Here is an 18,667-nt window from a genome sequence, read left to right as displayed (position 1 = left end):
TTACTGAGCTTAAAATTCACCATCTTTATTAACTTATCACTACTCACGATGAATTCGATAGCGTTGATCCTAGCAGTATGCAGGACACCTATCATATATGAACTCAGTTAAATGACCTTGCTCTCCATGAGTTCTCGTAGCTCAGTGTATAGAGTGCCCGCCTGGTGTTCGGGAGGTCATGGGTTCGATTCCTGTTGGGGACTCAGAGTTTTTCTTTGTCCCACGCTCGTGTCATGTTGATTAATTCACCTTCACATTTCATTACCGAGCTTAAAATTCACCATCTTTATTAACTTATCACTACTCACGATGAATTCGATAGCGTTGATCCTAGCAGTATGCAGGACACCTATCATATATGAACTCAGTTAAATGACCTTGCTCTCCATGAGTTCTCGTAGCTCAGTGTATAGAGTGCCCGCCTGGTGTTCGGGAGGTCATGGGTTCGATTCCTGTCGGGGACTCAGAGTTTTTCTTTGTCCCACGCTCGTGTCATGTTGATTAATTCACCTTCACATTTCATTACCGAGCTTAAAATTCACCATCTTTATTAACTTATCACTACTCACGATGAATTCGATAGCGTTGATCCTAGCAGTATGCAGGACACCTATCATATATGAACTCAGTTAAATGACCTTGCTCTCCATGAGTTCTCGTAGCTCAGTGTATAGAGTGCCCGCCTGGTGTTCGGGAGGTCATGGGTTCGATTCCTGTCGGGGACTCAGAGTTTTTCTTTGTCCCACGCTCGTGTCATGTTGATTAATTCACCTTCACATTTCATTACCGAGCTTAAAATTCACCATCTTTATTAACTTATCACTACTCACGATGAATTCGATAGCGTTGATCCTAGCAGTATGCAGGACACCTATCATATATGAACTCAGTTAAATGACCTTGCTCTCCATGAGTTCTCGTAGCTCAGTGTATAGAGTGCCCGCCTGGTGTTCGGGAGGTCATGGGTTCGATTCCTGTCGGGGACTCAGAGTTTTTCTTTGTCCCACGCTCGTGTCATGTTGATTAATTCACCTTCACATTTCATTACCGAGCTTAAAATTCACCATCTTTATTAACTTATCACTACTCACGATGAATTCGATAGCGTTGATCCTAGCAGTATGCAGGACACCTATCATATATGAACTCAGTTAAATGACCTTGCTCTCCATGAGTTCTCGTAGCTCAGTGTATAGAGTGCCCGCCTGGTGTTCAGGAGGTCATGGGTTCGATTCCTGTCGGGGACTCAGAGTTTTTCTTTGTCCCACGCTCGTGTCATGTTGATTAATTCACCTTCACATTTCATTACCGAGCTTAAAATTCACCATCTTTATTAACTTATCACTACTCACGATGAATTCGATAGCGTTGATCCTAGCAGTATGCAGGACACCTATCATATATGAACTCAGTTAAATGACCTTGCTCTCCATGAGTTCTCGTAGCTCAGTGTATAGAGTGCCCGCCTGGTGTTCGGGAGGTCATGGGTTCGATTCCTGTCGGGGACTCAGAGTTTTTCTTTGTCCCACGCTCGTGTCATGTTGATTAATTCACCTTCACATTTCATTACCGAGCTTAAAATTCACCATCTTTATTAACTTATCACTACTCACGATGAATTCGATAGCGTTGATCCTAGCAGTATGCAGGACACCTATCATATATGAACTCAGTTAAATGACCTTGCTCTCCATGAGTTCTCGTAGCTCAGTGTATAGAGTGCCCGCCTGGTGTTCGGGAGGTCATGGGTTCGATTCCTGTCGGGGACTCAGAGTTTTTCTTTGTCCCACGCTCGTGTCATGTTGATTAATTCACCTTCACATTTCATTACCGAGCTTAAAATTCACCATCTTTATTAACTTATCACTACTCACGATGAATTCGATAGCGTTGATCCTAGCAGTATGCAGGACACCTATCATATATGAACTCAGTTAAATGACCTTGCTCTCCATGAGTTCTCGTAGCTCAGTGTATAGAGTGCCCGCCTGGTGTTCGGGAGGTCATGGGTTCGATTCCTGTCGGGGACTCAGAGTTTTTCTTTGTCCCACGCTCGTGTCATGTTGATTAATTCACCTTCACATTTCATTACCGAGCTTAAAATTCACCATCTTTATTAACTTATCACTACTCACGATGAATTCGATAGCGTTGATCCTAGCAGTATGCAGGACACCTATCATATATGAACTCAGTTAAATGACCTTGCTCTCCATGAGTTCTCGTAGCTCAGTGTATAGAGTGCCCGCCTGGTGTTCGGGAGGTCATGGGTTCGATTCCTGTCGGGGACTCAGAGTTTTTCTTTGTCCCACGCTCGTGTCATGTTGATTAATTCACCTTCACATTTCATTACCGAGCTTAAAATTCACCATCTTTATTAACTTATCACTACTCACGATGAATTCGATAGCGTTGATCCTAGCAGTATGCAGGACACCTATCATATATGAACTCAGTTAAATGACCTTGCTCTCCATGAGTTCTCGTAGCTCAGTGTATAGAGTGCCCGCCTGGTGTTCGGGAGGTCATGGGTTCGATTCCTGTCGGGGACTCAGAGTTTTTCTTTGTCCCACGCTCGTGTCATGTTGATTAATTCACCTTCACATTTCATTACCGAGCTTAAAATTCACCATCTTTATTAACTTATCACTACTCACGATGAATTCGATAGCGTTGATCCTAGCAGTATGCAGGACACCTATCATATATGAACTCAGTTAAATGACCTTGCTCTCCATGAGTTCTCGTAGCTCAGTGTATAGAGTGCCCGCCTGGTGTTCAGGAGGTCATGGGTTCGATTCCTGTCGGGGACTCAGAGTTTTTCTTTGTCCCACGCTCGTGTCATGTTGATTAATTCACCTTCACATTTCATTACCGAGCTTAAAATTCACCATCTTTATTAACTTATCACTACTCACGATGAATTCGATAGCGTTGATCCTAGCAGTATGCAGGACACCTATCATATATGAACTCAGTTAAATGACCTTGCTCTCCATGAGTTCTCGTAGCTCAGTGTATAGAGTGCCCGCCTGGTGTTCGGGAGGTCATGGGTTCGATTCCTGTCGGGGACTCAGAGTTTTTCTTTGTCCCATGCTCGTGTCATGTTGATTAATTCACCTTCACATTTCACTACCGAGCTTAAAATTCACCATCTTTATTAACTTATCAATATGTATGGTATTCAGTAAAGAGAGTCGTTCACTTGATATCAGGACTAAAAAGGTTAAAATTGATTGACAGGCTGCCCAGTCTTTCACTGTCAGTGAACAGGTTCGCTTGTCTGGTACTTCACCAGAGATGCTTCATAACGTCTTAGCACAGCTGGCAGCCATGGGAACAGATTATATTCAGCTCAACAAGTTTGCAACTCACCAAAGAGCCCATTCTGCTGGCCTTGTTTTACAAGCTTACCTGGGAGCACTGCAAAACTATTTACAGTGCTACAGAGCTGCTGTTTTGTCTGTGGAAGGTTTGCATATAACTCATGCACTTTATAGTTTTTTTTTTATTTCACTCCTCTCTCTGCAGATACTGTCAAGATTTGGCTTGCCAAATGTTGAATTAACCAAATATTGAATTTTCAAGATTTAGCCTGTCAAATGTTAAATTTTTAAGGTTTGGCCTGCCAATTAGTGAATTTGCCAACTAATGAATTTCAAGATTTGGCCAAATATTTTACATTTTCAAGATTTGGGATGCAAAATTTTGACTTTGCCATATATGGAATTTTCAAGATTTGGCATGCCAAATTTTGAATTTGCCAAATATGTAATTTTCAAGATTTGGCATGCTCAATTTTGAATTTGCCAAATATGGAATTTTCAAGATTTGGCATGCTCAATTTTGAATTTGCCAAATATGGAATTTTCAAGATTTGGCATGCTCAATTTTGAATTTGCCAAATATGGAATTTTCAAGATTTGGCATGCTCAATTTTGAATTTGCTTAATACTGAATTTTCAAGATTTGGTATGCCAAATTTTGAATTTGCCAAACATTTCACATTTTCAAGATTTGTCATGCCAAATTTTGAATTTGCCAAGTATGGAATTTTCAAGAATTGGCATGCCAAATTTTGAATTTGTCAAATATTGAATTTTCAAGGTTTGGCATGCCAAATTTTGAATTTGCCAAGTTCTGAATTTTTACAATTTGGCAATTCTGAATTTTCAAGATTTAGCATTCCAAATTTGGAATTTGGCAAATATTGAATTTTCTAGAGTTGGCATGCATGTTAAACTTAGGCGAAGTTAAATTTTGAAGATTTAGGCTGTAAACCCAAAAATTGACTTTTCAAGATTTGGCCTGTCAAATTTTGAATTTGCAAAATATCAAATTGCCAGATTTGGCCGACCAAATATTAAATTTGCCAAGAATTACATTTGTCAAATAAATTGAATTTGCCAAAAATTGATCTTTCAAGATTTGTCCAGGGATTTGGAGTACCAATTTTCACGATGTACATGTAGTTTTGGGGAATAATGAATAATGAAGTTTTGGCCACTCACTAGCTATCACTAATGACCTCAATCACCTGTTGTAACTGTCAGGGGAATTAAGGGTTGTAGTTCACAGCCTTTTCTATTATGTTCAGTCATAAAAAATTAGGGAACAAGAATATTTCAGTTCAGTTGTCATTTAAGACTGATTCACTAAGCCCTGCGATTGTACTAGATACGAGTTGACGTCTTGGTTTGACAGATGAGATCATGTTATCTTATGAGCTCTCTCTCACGTTTTTCATTTCACAGTTTCTTCAGTGCAAAGTCCTCTGATGTTGTCTTTTGCTTTTGAGAATCTAGGAAAGCAACTGAGGTAACTAAAAACTGATTTCTTTGCCAAAACAAGCTCAAACGATTTTACTGTTTTACTGTTACAGTAGACATTTTGCTCAAATTGCTTACCAACTATAAAGATCCTTTGCACAAATCTTTTTTACAATTCAGTTCTTTTTTTTTAGTGTTTTCCAAATTGTCAGTTAATCTGATATTTTACTACCAGTATCGGTTATTATTTCTGACAGGTTCCTGGCCAATGTGTGCATGTGTTCTCAAGCTTTTAAGAAGGCCCCAGATGATCCCAAACCTAAGTTCCCCACAGTAAGTAACCTGTCGGTTTTTTGTGAATTCAATTCAATTCAATTCAATTTTAATTTAAACGCACAAACATTAATTTTACATACATGTAGGTGTCAGAAAAAATAGAATACATATAAATATTTAGAAAACAGTCCTAAGAAAATACGTGCACCGATTGGTTAAAAATCATGTTTCTATAACTTGATGGAAACACAGAACTAGCACGAGCTGTTGACGTAATGATGGCGTGAGGAAACAGAATTTACATTTCGATAGTCAAAGTAACCAAGTTGTTTTCCTTTTTTTCGTCATGGTGTTTTCTAAAATAAATAGAAAACATGTTCTCTGTGTTTCTATCGAGTTATAGAAACACTCGTGAAAGTTTGGGAGAACTCGAAGAAGCTGTGGAAACACTTGCCTACGGCTCGTGTTCCCACAGCATTTCTCGTTCTCCCAAACTTCCACTCATGTTTCTATAACTCGATAGAAACACGGTACATGTTTTCTATTTCTTAAATACACACTACATATAGAAGATGATAAATAGCACTAATGAAATAATTTACAATTGTGATTAAAAAATAAAGTGTTTAAGAGAGAAAGAAAAGGAAATAAAGGAAGAAAAATAGTTTTAATACAAGGTTGTTTGTGTGGAGTTTGGGAAACCTAAATAGTTTATGGAACTAATCGAGTAGGTGCCCCAAAGTAAATCAAATTTAACAGTGTTAAATAAACAATTTAGAAAACAATTTACAGTGTTGAATAAACAATTTAGATTTTTTGTGAAATGTAGTTACAGGGTACACCACATGCTTTCACTGACCAATCAGAACTAAACTTCGTTATTAAGGAATATTTTGTAAACAGTGAGGGAGAATGTTTTGGCCTTATGGTTAACACCCAGGGCCCTGGATTGAGCAGTCCGCGTTCAAGCCCAGTGTCACTGTGTTGCATTCTTCACTTGGACAAGATACTTTAACTCTCACAGTGCCTCTCTCCACCCAGGTCTATAATTAGGTAATGGTGAATTTAATGCTGGGGGTAACCCTGTAATAAATTAGCATCTGTCTGCAGGGGGAGGAGAAATACTTTTAGTCCCTTAATGTGGATGACAAAGTGGCATGAGTTTGATTAAGCCAATCAGTAGGGTGGTGGTAAGGTAAATCCAAAGCAAATGTGAATAACTTTGGACACTGAAATGAAAACCCCGCTAACTGATAGTCCACATTCTTTCAATTAAGAAACAAATGTTTGCAGCTGAAATGTCAAGGAATTAGACTGGATGACATTCGCTTCTATTTGCAGGGTGTTAGACTGTTAACTTACTTGTACCAGTTGTGCTTGGAACACTCTAGTTCCCAGTTTTATCCCATCCTGTTGTCCCTTCTAAAACACAGTGTGCTGCCATATATCAAGTAAGTGGTGCTTGTGATATCACGTATTTACCATTTCATGTGCTAAAAGAAACTTGTTTCCTTGGTTAAGATATGCAAACTCAACTTGAATTGGTAATATAAACCCCGGGGGTTATAGAAATGGAACTATAAAAGAATTTACACGTGTTCCGCTGTAATCGAGGCTGCGAAAGTGAAGAGGTTGGCAACCCACCATCCTACCCAAGGAGCTAGTCGGGCTTGATCCTGTCTGTTTCTAGTCTTGCCTGGGTTCCGGTTTGTCCCAGGCCAAGGCGATTCCCCATATCTTATTACCATGCCATAAATTACCATAGCGAGGGTAGAATATAACACTACCTGTCCTTAGTACCCAAAGGGAACAGTAAACCCATATAATAATAGACTAGATTTTGTAGAACAGTATCTCACAAATTACAGGATAGTGTTTGAAATCGAACTACGGGTACACAGACGATTTGCGCCAAAAGGGTTTTAAAATTGAATTTGTTCATCTGTTGCAGGTTTGTTCAAACTTGGGCTTTTAAAGGCCTTTGTAATGACATGTTTGGCGAGTTTATGATTGAGATGGATGAGCAGTATTTAGCGTACAGAGGTTAGTATGGAGTAGTTACCTTGCCCAAACAAATGATGTTTATTCGTTCTTTGTGATAGTGAAATTGCAATTCTTTCCTTCGTTTAATTGCTCGTTCATTAGTCGTTTCATTTGTCCCTTCTTTACTTTATTACCCTTTCAGGCGTTCGTGCGTGTGTTTGTTGGTTGATTGGTTGGTTGGTTGGTTCGTGCGTGAGTGCGTGCGTTCGTTGGTTCGTTGGTTCGCGCGTTGGTTCGCGCGTTGGTTCGTTCGTTCGTGCGTTCTTTCGCTCGTTCATTCGTTCTTTCGTTTGTTCGTTCGTTCGTTCGTTTGTGTGGGCGTTCGTTCTTTCGTGCATTCGTTTGTGCGTATGTGCGTGCGTGTGTTCGTTCGTGCGTTCTTCCTTTTGTCCGCTCGCTCCTTGCTTGGTTTTCTTCCATTCCACTCCATTCCTTGGCATGTACTTTTGTCCATTCGTTCACCTCAGAAGTCAGTGCAAAATTGTTCCACTATTCTGATGATATCAAACAGTATTTCCTTACTTTTTTTCTCAGATAAGCACTTCTGGACCCAGGGCTTTGTGATGGCTGGTCGCGACAAACTTGATTGTGTACCGTTATTTCTGGGTGAATTGGCAGATGATATATTTGTTTGTGGTAAAACGATCAACCTGCTGAAGCTTTGCTGCCCTGAGGTTTGTCTTTTCTAAATTGTAGTGGTTTCTCCATAATAATTAGTATGATCATTTATAAACCCATCCCTGTTTTTAGGCCCATCTATATGTATGCCAAAATACTACTCCGACCGGTCATAAACCCCCAGATATAAACCCTCCTTTACGTTGTGTTCTTCACCGGCCAGTATTTGCCATTATGAAGAGGCTTCATAGAACGACCTCTGTGCTTCATGTGCTTATTTCCTTAGTTGTACCTTGCGTTTCTTGTTCCCAAGAACATAAAACATCTTTTTATACTACTGGATATTGGTTTCATCAGCTGATTTCGAAACGTTTTTTTATATCGCTTAAAAGCCCGTCCCCCACCCCCGTGTATAGGCCTACCCTAACCCCCCTGTAGATGTATAAGCGCAGGGTTTACGACTGATATTTTACGGTATACGAACTACTGATACTCCTGAGTTTAAACCATTTACTATGATACTAATTGTCTTTTTTTCCCAACAACGGGGTAATACTTGGTAATTTCCGAGTGAAAAGAGAGTGTGAAGACAGCGTTTTCAACCGGTATTTTTATTTTCTCAGCATTACCTGTGTGATCCTGGAATACCTCTGCCCAAGATGGAAGTGACATTTTCCATGCGGCGACTGAGTAAAATTGAAGAGGAATGCAAACATTACATGTCTGAAATACAAAGAATGCATCACCAGCTACAAGAACAAAGAGAAAATGAGGTACAAAGGTTTATTTATTGAGTATTTCAGCCCTTTTTTGCAACTGTTTGACGCATTACAGAGAATGACAAGGGAATTATGTCAGTATGTTCTCTCTAAAAATTTTCCCGAAACTGAATGATTTTGTGGTTCTTATTAAACGAGTGTTTTTTTGTGTCATGTCGAGGGTAAAGTAACTGCTTTTTATTCACACAGAGCAAAGCTATTGCGGACGAAAAGCAACGGGAAATTCTTGAAGAACGCGAAAGAGCAGCTCAAGCCTTACTGGAAATAACAGGTTGGTCTAAATATACCAAACTGATCCATTGCCACCAACAAAACTTTCTATCAGGCAGCGTCCAGAAATTTGAAAACGCAGCTTTATTTCTACGGTTAAGACCTACCGTCCACACTAATCCGTCACGAAAATGGAGCTTTTTGAAAATGCTCTTCAAACCGGAGAAATTTGAAAACTCCGCCTTTTCGTTTTTGTGAGGACAGAAAACTTAGAGTGAAACCTGCCGACCTCAAATTCCTCCGCCGTAGTGTGGAGGGAGTCCTTAGCCCTGGAGAATGGGTGTCTAGTCTTTCCTACAGAACAAAAACATGTTATCAGCCAGAAGTTACATTTGGAAACGAAAATATAGATTAGCTTCTTCTAGAAGGTGTTCTTGGGTAGGTTTGAAGAATTTTTTTACACTCAAATATTTTTTGGCATGTGTAAATTCAAGTAGCGGTGGCTTTGTTTGTTTGTTTGTTTGTTTTCTGAGCATACAGGTGCTTACGTTACACAAGATGAATCTTATGCAGCCTCGCGTTATGCACTGCTGTAACATTTTTAAACAACAATTTTATTCCAAACAGAGCTTATACAGAAGGCTAAAGACGCAGTTGAACTAAAAAAGCGGGAAGACTTTAAAATGTTAAAAGAACAGATGGAAGAGGGGTTTAAGGTGGGTTAACCCAGACTTCCCCTAAGAATATGAGTACAAAGTTAGACATGCAGGCTAGGAGATTTCAGCAGCCGAACAATAAGGGGGAATTTTATTGATAAGTCTGAGTGTGATTAAAATCTGTCATCTAAAGCAGCGGTATTTATCATTGGTGCTAAATAAAGGGCAAAGAAGTTGCTCTGTCACAGGATAATTTATTCTGAGTTTGGAAATGACAGTTTAGTTAGCGTTTGGCGGAGATTATTTTATGAATCAGGTTGTAACTTCCAGACTTTGCTTTTTTTTTGTCGTTTAAATCTTTGCGTCCTGGTATACCATTGTGCTAAACTGTAATACAAGTGAATATATGAAAGATCATATATTTCAACTGCGGAGAAAGATATGAAGACATGATTGATTATCGCAGTTACATACACAACTTAAGCAGCTGTGAAATTAAACTGTAATCTCGCTTAAGACACCGATGTTAACTGAATTTGTTTAATATTTTCAACAGCATAAAGCTTTGGCAAGAAGACAAGAACAAGAAGAGGATGTGAAACGTCTACAGGAAGCAAAGGACAGAGAGGTCACTACCGCCTCGGTAGAGGAAGAGATGAAGAACAAGGCAAGGTATGCATGTGTGAAATTTTCTACAGATTGCAGCAGGAACAATAAATATTTCCAATTCTTGTCCCCTGAGCCCACGCGTTTTCCAGTCAGCGGTGACCGAACGTCTGACGCTCTGGACAAAATTCAAAACTGCAACCAGAAAATCTTGGTTCCAGTTTGATCGTGCGCATGCGTAGGGTTCAATAGCCTTTTCTGAACATGCGTAGAAAAAGTAACCGCCGTAACTAGTGGTGGCTCGCCTTCCGGTTTCTCCCAGAGGTCTTGATTTCTTGCTCCTAACCAAAAGGATTGCAGCCTCTGGGAACGAATTTGTAAATATTTCGAACTGGCTGAGGCAAAACTAAACTTTGCACGTGGGTTGAGTTTTAAAATTTCTTTTCTCAGGGAAGAACTGATCAAGTACTATGACGAACTCAGCCGTCAGGTGGAACACAGGGAGTTTCGTGCCCAGTGGCTCATCCGCCGAAGATTGCTTGACTCTGCTAGAGCCCAGTTCCTGGCTCAGGAGCAGGCTCGATGGGACAGCTTAATGGATCAGTTGACCCCGGCCTCTAGTCTCCAGACTGCTGTTAAAAGAGCAGATGAAGGCGATGTACAGCCTCGGAAAGAAGAGGAGAAACCTGCGGCTGAAGAAAAAGAAGACAAGAAAGTGTCTACGCCAGGTTCAGCTCCGAAACCAAGCCTTGTATCGCTCATTGCCAGTGGTGTGAAGACTGATGCATTGTTGAGAGCTGAGCAAGGAAAGAACACTTCTGGTTTGTCAGACTCCATGGCTACAGCATCGAACGTCGCTGAGCCTGAACAAAGAATCTTTAATGGAAACGAAAATGCACAGGGTGAGAAGCATAGTGTGGAGGCTGCATCGAGCTCTGAGGTAGGTACTGCAGACGGCAGAGTCAGAAAGACGTGGAACAGTCCTGATGCGAGTGCTGTCGAGTTAGGAAAGCTTACAGAAGGAGCGTCAGGCAGAAAAACGTGGGAAGCTCCGCCGGATGGTGAGGTAACGATAGCCTCTGTTAACCCAAAGAGCCATCCTTCAGATTCCTCCATACAGTTTGCCATGTACAGGGATAAAAAAAAGACTGGTGAGGAAGAAGAGAGGCCTGGGTCTAGTGCGCGTGCAGGTGCTTTGAGAACAAGCACACCTCACACCACTGATTCGTCTTTACAGAACATTCTCTACCCCAGTGCATCCTCAGATAAACCGGGCCTGGATACTCAGTTCTCAAGGATTGCAACCTGGTCTCCAGATTCGGACGCTGGAGGCCTGCTGACGGGTCATCCTTCGGATTCTTCAGCTCAAGATGTTTTATATAGCCGCGTAACGGAAGTGGCGAGTGAAGCTAGGACGCCGTCCTCGCAAGGGCACCCGTCAGACTCTTCTGCACAGCAGCTCCTGTACGGCGGCGTTGATGAGGAAGAAGCCAACGCTGAAGCTGGCTCTACAGAGTATGGACACCCGAGTGACTCATCTGTTAGCGACCTCTTATACCCCACTGCTCTGGACACGCCCACTCAGCAAACCCCTCGTCTGCCCCGACACGGTCACCCTTCCGACTCTCAAGTATCTCTTTCGCACAGGGACAGTGATGGTCTAAACGTGGCGCAAGTCATTCAGCACAGTTCTAGATCAACGTGGCAACATCCTTCTGATTCGTCAGTACAGACGCTTCTGGGAAACATAACTTTATTAGGAGACAGCCAAACAAGGACTCGTGGGACCCCTCCCGCTAGCGTGGCTCAAGCCATTTTGTATCCTAGTCTTGATGAACAATCAACGTCTTTTGTCTCACACGCCCTTGGCACCCCACCCCAGAGTGTAGCCCAGGACATTTTGTTCCCAAGAGGGGATAAGTCAGGGCAATTCTCCGGGGTAGCATATACTCGTGGGGCCCCTCCCTCGAGTGTTATTCAGGACATTATGTATCCAAGTGAGGAGGAGTCGGTAGCACAGAAGCCGAACTTGTCAACTCGTGGACATGAGCCTGCGATTAAGATCACAAATATCATGTATTATGTCAAAGACGAAAAAGGTGAGATAGATCTATGACTTAAAATGCATCTTATGATAGTCATAAAAACTCAAAGACTGTTACAGATAGGTCCCTGGTATGTCAAACGCATCAAGTGGAAAACTCGCTTTTTTGCTTTTTGATTGCCGTTCACAAGAATTGACGATATCTCAGCGGTCTTCGGACGAAATGTTGCTGGGAAACGTGACACGTAATTTTCGTATTTTTCGCATTTTTCTCTTATCTGTCTCGATGATCGAACTAATTCTGTTGTTAATAGTTGCTTATTGCTACTAGGTAATTATTTCTAATAGTTAATTATTACTTACAGTTAGGAAAATAGTAACAGTTAATTTACGCTTAGAACTAAATCAAGACCAAATTGGCCTATGCTGTGTAGTAGATTTATAATATTTCTTGTAATCTGTATCTTTCCAGGTAAAACAGACACAGAACCAGAATCAAGGCAGATGGAGTTCGAGGATGTGTGGTTAGCTTCTCAAGTGGAGCCACTTCAAGACAACTTTGATGTGTTAGGTAGGTTTTTATTCAGGATGAACAAAAAGAAAGAAATTGTTTTTCCTAGTCGATACGTGACGCTTAAAATGGATATATAAATTCAACAGGAAACAAAATAGAAAACTGATAAAGTAGAAAAATTGTGTCATCTTGTAGGTTTTTAGCCGTTGCTGAGTCAAGTGTTGAATTGTAAACCGCGCCATCTGTAGTAGACGAAACAAACAACTAGTCTCCCAAGACCGAGAAAGAAATCCAGCAAACACCCGTTTGCTTTGTACGATTGTTCTCAAGTACTCTAAGAACATCGGTTTTTCCGTTTTTTTCATAGTTAACTTAATACGTGAAACCGTTAAATGTAATACTTGACCTAACTTGACTTGGATTATTTTCCAAAACCAACTTTCATTCTACCTCTAGACAAGAAACCCTCGTCGAATCTGCTCCAAGGAGCCTACGGTTCATTTCCAGTTACACCAGGTACGGTACTGAAAAGTATTTTCCAACTAAGTTACAGTTTTCACGTGATTTTTATTTCCTCAGAAGATGATGGACTGCGAAACTATAGAATCGCGGGCACCTTTAAGTATTCGCGCGGGTCTTGAACTCTGTTTCGCTCATTAGTTTGGGGGGAGGGGATGGCAGGGCTTTTTGTCGCACACTTTAACGATCTTCTGAACAGTAAAATGTAAGGGCTGAGAGAAAACGAAACTAGCTGAACTTGAGTTGTTGAGTTGTATTGTACGAACATGAAAAGCGATAAGTAACAACAAGCGCGAGGCTTAGCTAGCCGAATTAGCATGACTTAGTGACTTATTTAAGGCAAACTAGCAATCCGCTTGGATATCAATCGATAGCTGCCTCCCGCTCAGGTCAGTTCTCGGTAGAGAGGTTCAGTTTGTAAGGGGAGTTAGATCTATTCGTGGCTTGGATTAGTTGGATAGTTCGTAAAAATAACTGTCGGGTTTCTAAAATGTTGAGTGATAATGAACCACAGTTGGGTCCCGCTAAAAGTGATCCCGTTCACTGAATGATTTAAAAGTTGTATTTTTTCTTTCTGACAGGCACGGATGTTGACGATGATGACACAGACGCGGCACAGCTGATGTCACTTCCGGTTTTACTTCAGAGATCTGTCATGGCTCCACTTCTTGCTCAGTGAGTTTGCCATTCTTATTTTAGCCCTTAGCTCCAGCGAGTCAGTTAGCCAATATGGCCCGGGTTTGATTCCGGCCCTGTGCCATATGTGGCATGGGTTGAGTGTGTTGTTAGTTCTCGCCTTGCTCCCAGGGTTTTTCTCTGAGTTCTCCGGTTTTCCTCCCTCTACACTTCAGTTCGATCTGGAAATAGTGGGCAAAGACCCTCTCCTTGGAACATGCCACTGCCACTTCCTATTTGGTTTACTTTATGTTATCGCTAGCAACGATTGAGCTAAGGCTGATGTTTTTAACTGCAAGATATTTGAGCCACAGTCAACCCAGACTGTGTATTTTTTAATTACGGCTTAGACCTCGAAAATATGTTTATAAAATCGACCCCAAGACTCCCAGAAGTGACTCAAACTCGTTCCCAGGGTCCTTTGTCTCTCGGCCCCAAGAAGAGAGACCCTTGGGAAACAGGCTGGAAGTAACTTACGTGTATAATTACGCGTCGGAGCTTCATTAAGTGAGGTAAAATTTTTTTTTTCCTACGTTCTAGGATTTCGTTGGTGAAATCTGCTATTGTGATGTACTTCATTGAGGATCTGCACATCAACAGACACTTTGACTTGTTCAAGAAACTGCTCTTCATGGAGGACGGTGAATTTTCTCTTTCGCTTTCCAACCAACTGTTTGAAAAGGTAACTCCACTTTCTCTTACTCCGTACTTCTCTAAGGAACAATTACCCAAGGACTAAGAGACATCTTAATCTGGCATCCAGAGCCCGCGCGATTTCGGTCAGCGGGGACTGAGCGGTCGATGCTGTAGACGAAATCAAAAATCTTGGTTCCAGTTTGATTGTTCGCATGCGTTGAAGTCCAATAATGGTTTCTGGGCTAGCAGAATGCTGGCTCACCTTCTGAGTTCTCCCAGAGGTCTCGAGTTCTTAGTGCTTACCAAAAGGGTCGCGGCCTCTGGGAACGAGACAGAGCACAGCTGAGCAGTGCGTGACACACGTGACTCAATCGCGTGACACGCATAACACAGTCGTGTTTGAGTCAACTCGTGTAACATTTCTATTTTCTACAGCTTGCCTCAGGGGTGTCCCCACGGGAGATGTGTTCTGCTACAGTGATGAATTCCATTGTGGGAAAAGCTCTTCAGTTATCCGTGTACTCCGACACTACAGAGCATGCGCAAAACCTCGCCTTTGCCCTCAAAAGCCTGCCTGATTTATTTAAACCGAATGGTAAGTGCACACTTAGACCATGTTTGGTGCTGAAGTCACAGGCATTCCAATCTCAGATTTGACTGCTGTTTCATAGTGACCCGATACAAGAACCCAGATAGAACAGCAAACATACCCTGAACAGTGAAGGAAGGGTTTTCATTTAAGCATACAAAGAAGAGGAAAGATCTGGAAAAACAATCAACAGTCGCTTATTTATTTCCAGACTGTAAAGCCAAATAAACTCAGTGATATAACAGACTCTTCGGGTCTAGCCCTTCTTCAGTGCAAGGTTTTTAGGTCCGAAACATCTGCTATATAACTGAGTTTATTTTGGCTCTAAATTATTGCTATTTATAACTTCTGAACTGTTTACACTGTGCCACACAGGCACGGATCCTTTTGAATTACCAATACCTGTTGTAAAGCTAAATATCTCGTAATAAATACAATTTACTTAGTTTTTTTTTTGTCTTTTCCAGAAATGGGTACCCTAGACTTTCTTGAGCTGCGATACAGAGTAAGTGAGAGGAATTTGTTTTGAATTTTACCCCCTGTAATGCCGTATTTTACCCTCTCGTAACTGTTTATTTCTCCTTGTTAGGTGGATTGGCCGCTAAATATTGTCATCACAGAGAAATCCGTGGTCAGGTACAACAAGGTAAACTAGGTTACTTATCGTCACAGTTCTTTGCGTGACAGGTGTTCAGAGTAAGAGTGTGATAATAGGTCATGTATGTCACGCAGTAGTTCGGGCTGGACAGGACCTCAGCCTTTTTATTTTCCTTTACAGATATTCTCATTCATGTTGAGGTTAAAACGTCTTTCGTGGGTTTTACGAGATATTTGGTTTCATATGAAACACATCGGTAAGTTGTAGATAGAATTAGTCTCGTTCACTACTGTTGATGTTGAGTAGTATATCAAACACGAAAGACCGTGTTTGATCACATTTCCTAACACCGGGAAGAGAGTTGAATAAGACGCGCAGCGGAGTATTTTTGACGAACTCCGAGGTGTTTGGAAATGTGGCCAAACTCTGTCTTGAGTGTTTGATTTATCTTCTAAATCGAAACTTAAAGAAGAAAACGGAGAAATAAAATAGTCAAAGTTTATGCTAATTAGATAAGATATCCAGACACTGTCACGGTCATGATTTCCTTTGTTTGAACTTGATGAATTATTAATGAATTTGAGAAGCTTAGGTGTTGTCAGAGAACTCGCAATTATTCTTGACTTTGTAATTGAAAAATGCACTTTATTTCTCGACTAATAGTTCCCTTCTAGGTAGAATCTTAGAGAGACTACACGAACAATGACTGTTTCTTATTTCAGCTAGAAACTAATTCGGAAAATTCTGGGCGAAAACGAAGCTTGTTCTCCCTAACTGTATAAACAAGAAGTTCTGAGTTACGAGAATTTTACTTATTTACGTCAAATACTTTGTTATTTCAGCTTACTCTCGCAACGCGGCAGGGTCACCTCAACTTCGTCAGCTGCAGCTTTTTAGGTAATTGTTTCACAGTTAAGAAAAAACGTTTCAACGTTTAGAGGGTTAGTTTTAGCAGGAAAGGTGATGCCAAGTTTTTTGCTTGTGTAGTATACACACAGAATTAAAACGAATGAATGGCAGAAAAGCTTTGAATTTGCTCCCTGGAGGGAGGGAGGGAGGGAGGGAGGGAGGGAGGGAGGGAGGGAGGGAGGGAGGGAGGGAGGGAGGGAGGGAGGGAGGGAGGGAGGAAGGAAGGAAGGAAGGAAGGAAACTTTATTCCCCTTACCCCACTGCTTCCTCCCCCTTACGCGCGTGTAGATGTACCATTCATTTACCCCATTGTCAGTGAACGATGAGATTTAATTATTCAGAATATCTGTGAACTAACTGCTGATCTTCTCTTTAGACATGAGATGCAGCATTTTGTACATAACCTTGAGGGTTACCTGTCAAACCAGATTCTCAATGTCACGTGGTCGGAGTTTCAAGAAGGACTTCTTAATGTAGGTGACCTCAGAACGAGGCTTAAATAATTTAGCTTTATTTTTCACTGTGACGCTTCAGGCCAGGGTTGTAAATGTGTTTTTTGCGATTTGCAAAATTCCCTTCGAATTCAAGGAAGGGTCAAAATAATGGTTTACTAAGGAACCAGATAAATTTTTCTCGGAGGTTATAATTGATCAAAATTGAACGAGGCTGGCGTGGATTGAGAAGGATTGGGAGCCGATCAGTTAAAACAGCTAAGTAAAAGTATCAATACTTAGAGTGAGAATTGAGGTCCGGTCTCAGTCTGGAATTCCATCCCACATTCAGTGAAATTACTAGTCAAATCTATGTCGAGGAAAAGGTTGTTGTTATTCATCGTGGTAGATGCAATAATAAAGTGTATTATCGTTTGTCTCACGATGTAGTCACTTGAGATGTAGATCGCGACGTTCTTCTTCAGGCGATAAGGTCGACTGATTGCACGGTATCATTTATATCACAAAGGTCGGCTGTGATTGGTGCATTTCGATCCTCCACGTAAGTGTCGTACACCAGTTCAAATCGCGGACCTCTTGGATTTCGTATTAAGATCTACGTACTTCCAGTACAACGGATCGATTTACGAACAGACGGACATATTTGAAGAACAAGCAATAGAGTCCGCACCTTGCAAACCTAAGATCTGGAAACGCTACGTGGATGATACTTTCACCATCCTGGATCGGGATAGAGTTGACGTCTTCCTGCAACACCTGAACAGTCAACAACCATCAATCCGTTTTACCATGGCGATCGAGAACAACAACAAGATCGCCTTTCTCGACACGTCAGTTTACAGAGAACCTGATGGCCGCCTTACCACCAGTGTCTACAGGAAACCAACACGTACTGATCAGTACCTAGCGTATGATTCACACCACCCTCAGTCAGTAAAGCGCGGTATTGTGAAGTGTCTGTACGACCGGGCTGAACGTCTCGTCACCAAACCATCAGTAATCGCTGGAGAGAAACATCTGTCATCTGTACTTGTTTCTAACGGATATCCCTCCTCTTTTGTACAGAAGATCACAAAGGCACGAACAGCCCCAAGAAGAGAGCCTGTCGCGGAATTTAAATCCACCGCCGTTTTACCTTATGTCCAAGGAGTTTCGGAGTCTCTCCGCCGCTGCCTAGAACAACAAGGCATTCGCACCGTCTTTAAGTCCGACACGACACTTCGGTCACACTTAGTGCGACCAAAGGACACCGTCAATCCGGCTAAACAAGATGGTGTTGTCTACAGGATTCCCTGTGAGTGCGGCAAAGTCTACATCGGGGAAACAGGGAGATCTATGCAGGAGAGGATCAGAGAACACGACAGGGATATACGACTCGCCCGTGCCCAGACCTCCGCCGTTTCTGAACACACCCACGAGACCGGCCACTATCCTATCTGGAATGAGGTCAAGTTTATTGATCGAGATCCTCACTGGTACACACGTAGGGTCAAGGAAGCTATTCACATAAGACTTCACCCTAACAACATCAACAGGGATAGTGGAATTGAAATTCCTGAAGCATGGATACCCACGATCAAGAAGCACAACAACAGGAGAACGGTACAACAGCGGACCACTGAGGGAACAGCTACTCGCCGGAACAATGGAACAATAGGAGGATCGAAATGCACCAATCACAGCCGACCTTTGTGATATAAATGATACCGTGCAATCAGTCGACCTTATCGCCTGAAGAAGACTAGCAGTAAGCAGTCGAAACGTCGCGATCTAC

General features: G+C 41.7%; 1 protein-coding gene across 1 annotated transcript in view; it reads left to right on the top strand.

The window, feature by feature from the left end:
* The window catches only part of LOC110069744 (gamma-tubulin complex component 6-like), a 37,761-nt gene that overhangs the window by 17,759 nt on the left and 1,335 nt on the right, over positions 1-18,667 (top strand). Inside the window, exons 10-30 of the mRNA XM_020777287.2 lie at positions 3,244-3,472; positions 4,755-4,818; positions 5,027-5,102; positions 6,387-6,496; positions 6,997-7,088; positions 7,623-7,762; positions 8,330-8,479; positions 8,675-8,756; positions 9,323-9,411; positions 9,908-10,023; positions 10,408-12,056; positions 12,474-12,572; positions 12,972-13,031; positions 13,616-13,709; positions 14,250-14,391; positions 14,781-14,940; positions 15,402-15,439; positions 15,524-15,580; positions 15,713-15,788; positions 16,375-16,429; positions 16,818-16,914. Of these exons, the coding sequence (XP_020632946.2) occupies positions 3,244-3,472; positions 4,755-4,818; positions 5,027-5,102; positions 6,387-6,496; positions 6,997-7,088; positions 7,623-7,762; positions 8,330-8,479; positions 8,675-8,756; positions 9,323-9,411; positions 9,908-10,023; positions 10,408-12,056; positions 12,474-12,572; positions 12,972-13,031; positions 13,616-13,709; positions 14,250-14,391; positions 14,781-14,940; positions 15,402-15,439; positions 15,524-15,580; positions 15,713-15,788; positions 16,375-16,429; positions 16,818-16,914 (3,675 nt within the window). The remainder of the gene's footprint in view (positions 1-3,243; positions 3,473-4,754; positions 4,819-5,026; positions 5,103-6,386; positions 6,497-6,996; positions 7,089-7,622; positions 7,763-8,329; positions 8,480-8,674; positions 8,757-9,322; positions 9,412-9,907; positions 10,024-10,407; positions 12,057-12,473; positions 12,573-12,971; positions 13,032-13,615; positions 13,710-14,249; positions 14,392-14,780; positions 14,941-15,401; positions 15,440-15,523; positions 15,581-15,712; positions 15,789-16,374; positions 16,430-16,817; positions 16,915-18,667) is intronic.

The sequence above is a fragment of the Orbicella faveolata genome, unplaced genomic scaffold (genome assembly GCF_042242905.1).
Source record: "Orbicella faveolata isolate gen_17 unplaced genomic scaffold, um_ofav_v1 contig_48, whole genome shotgun sequence".
In the NCBI taxonomy this organism is placed as follows: Eukaryota; Metazoa; Cnidaria; class Anthozoa; order Scleractinia; family Merulinidae; genus Orbicella; species Orbicella faveolata.
This window is presented reverse-complemented; position numbering and strand designations above follow the sequence as displayed.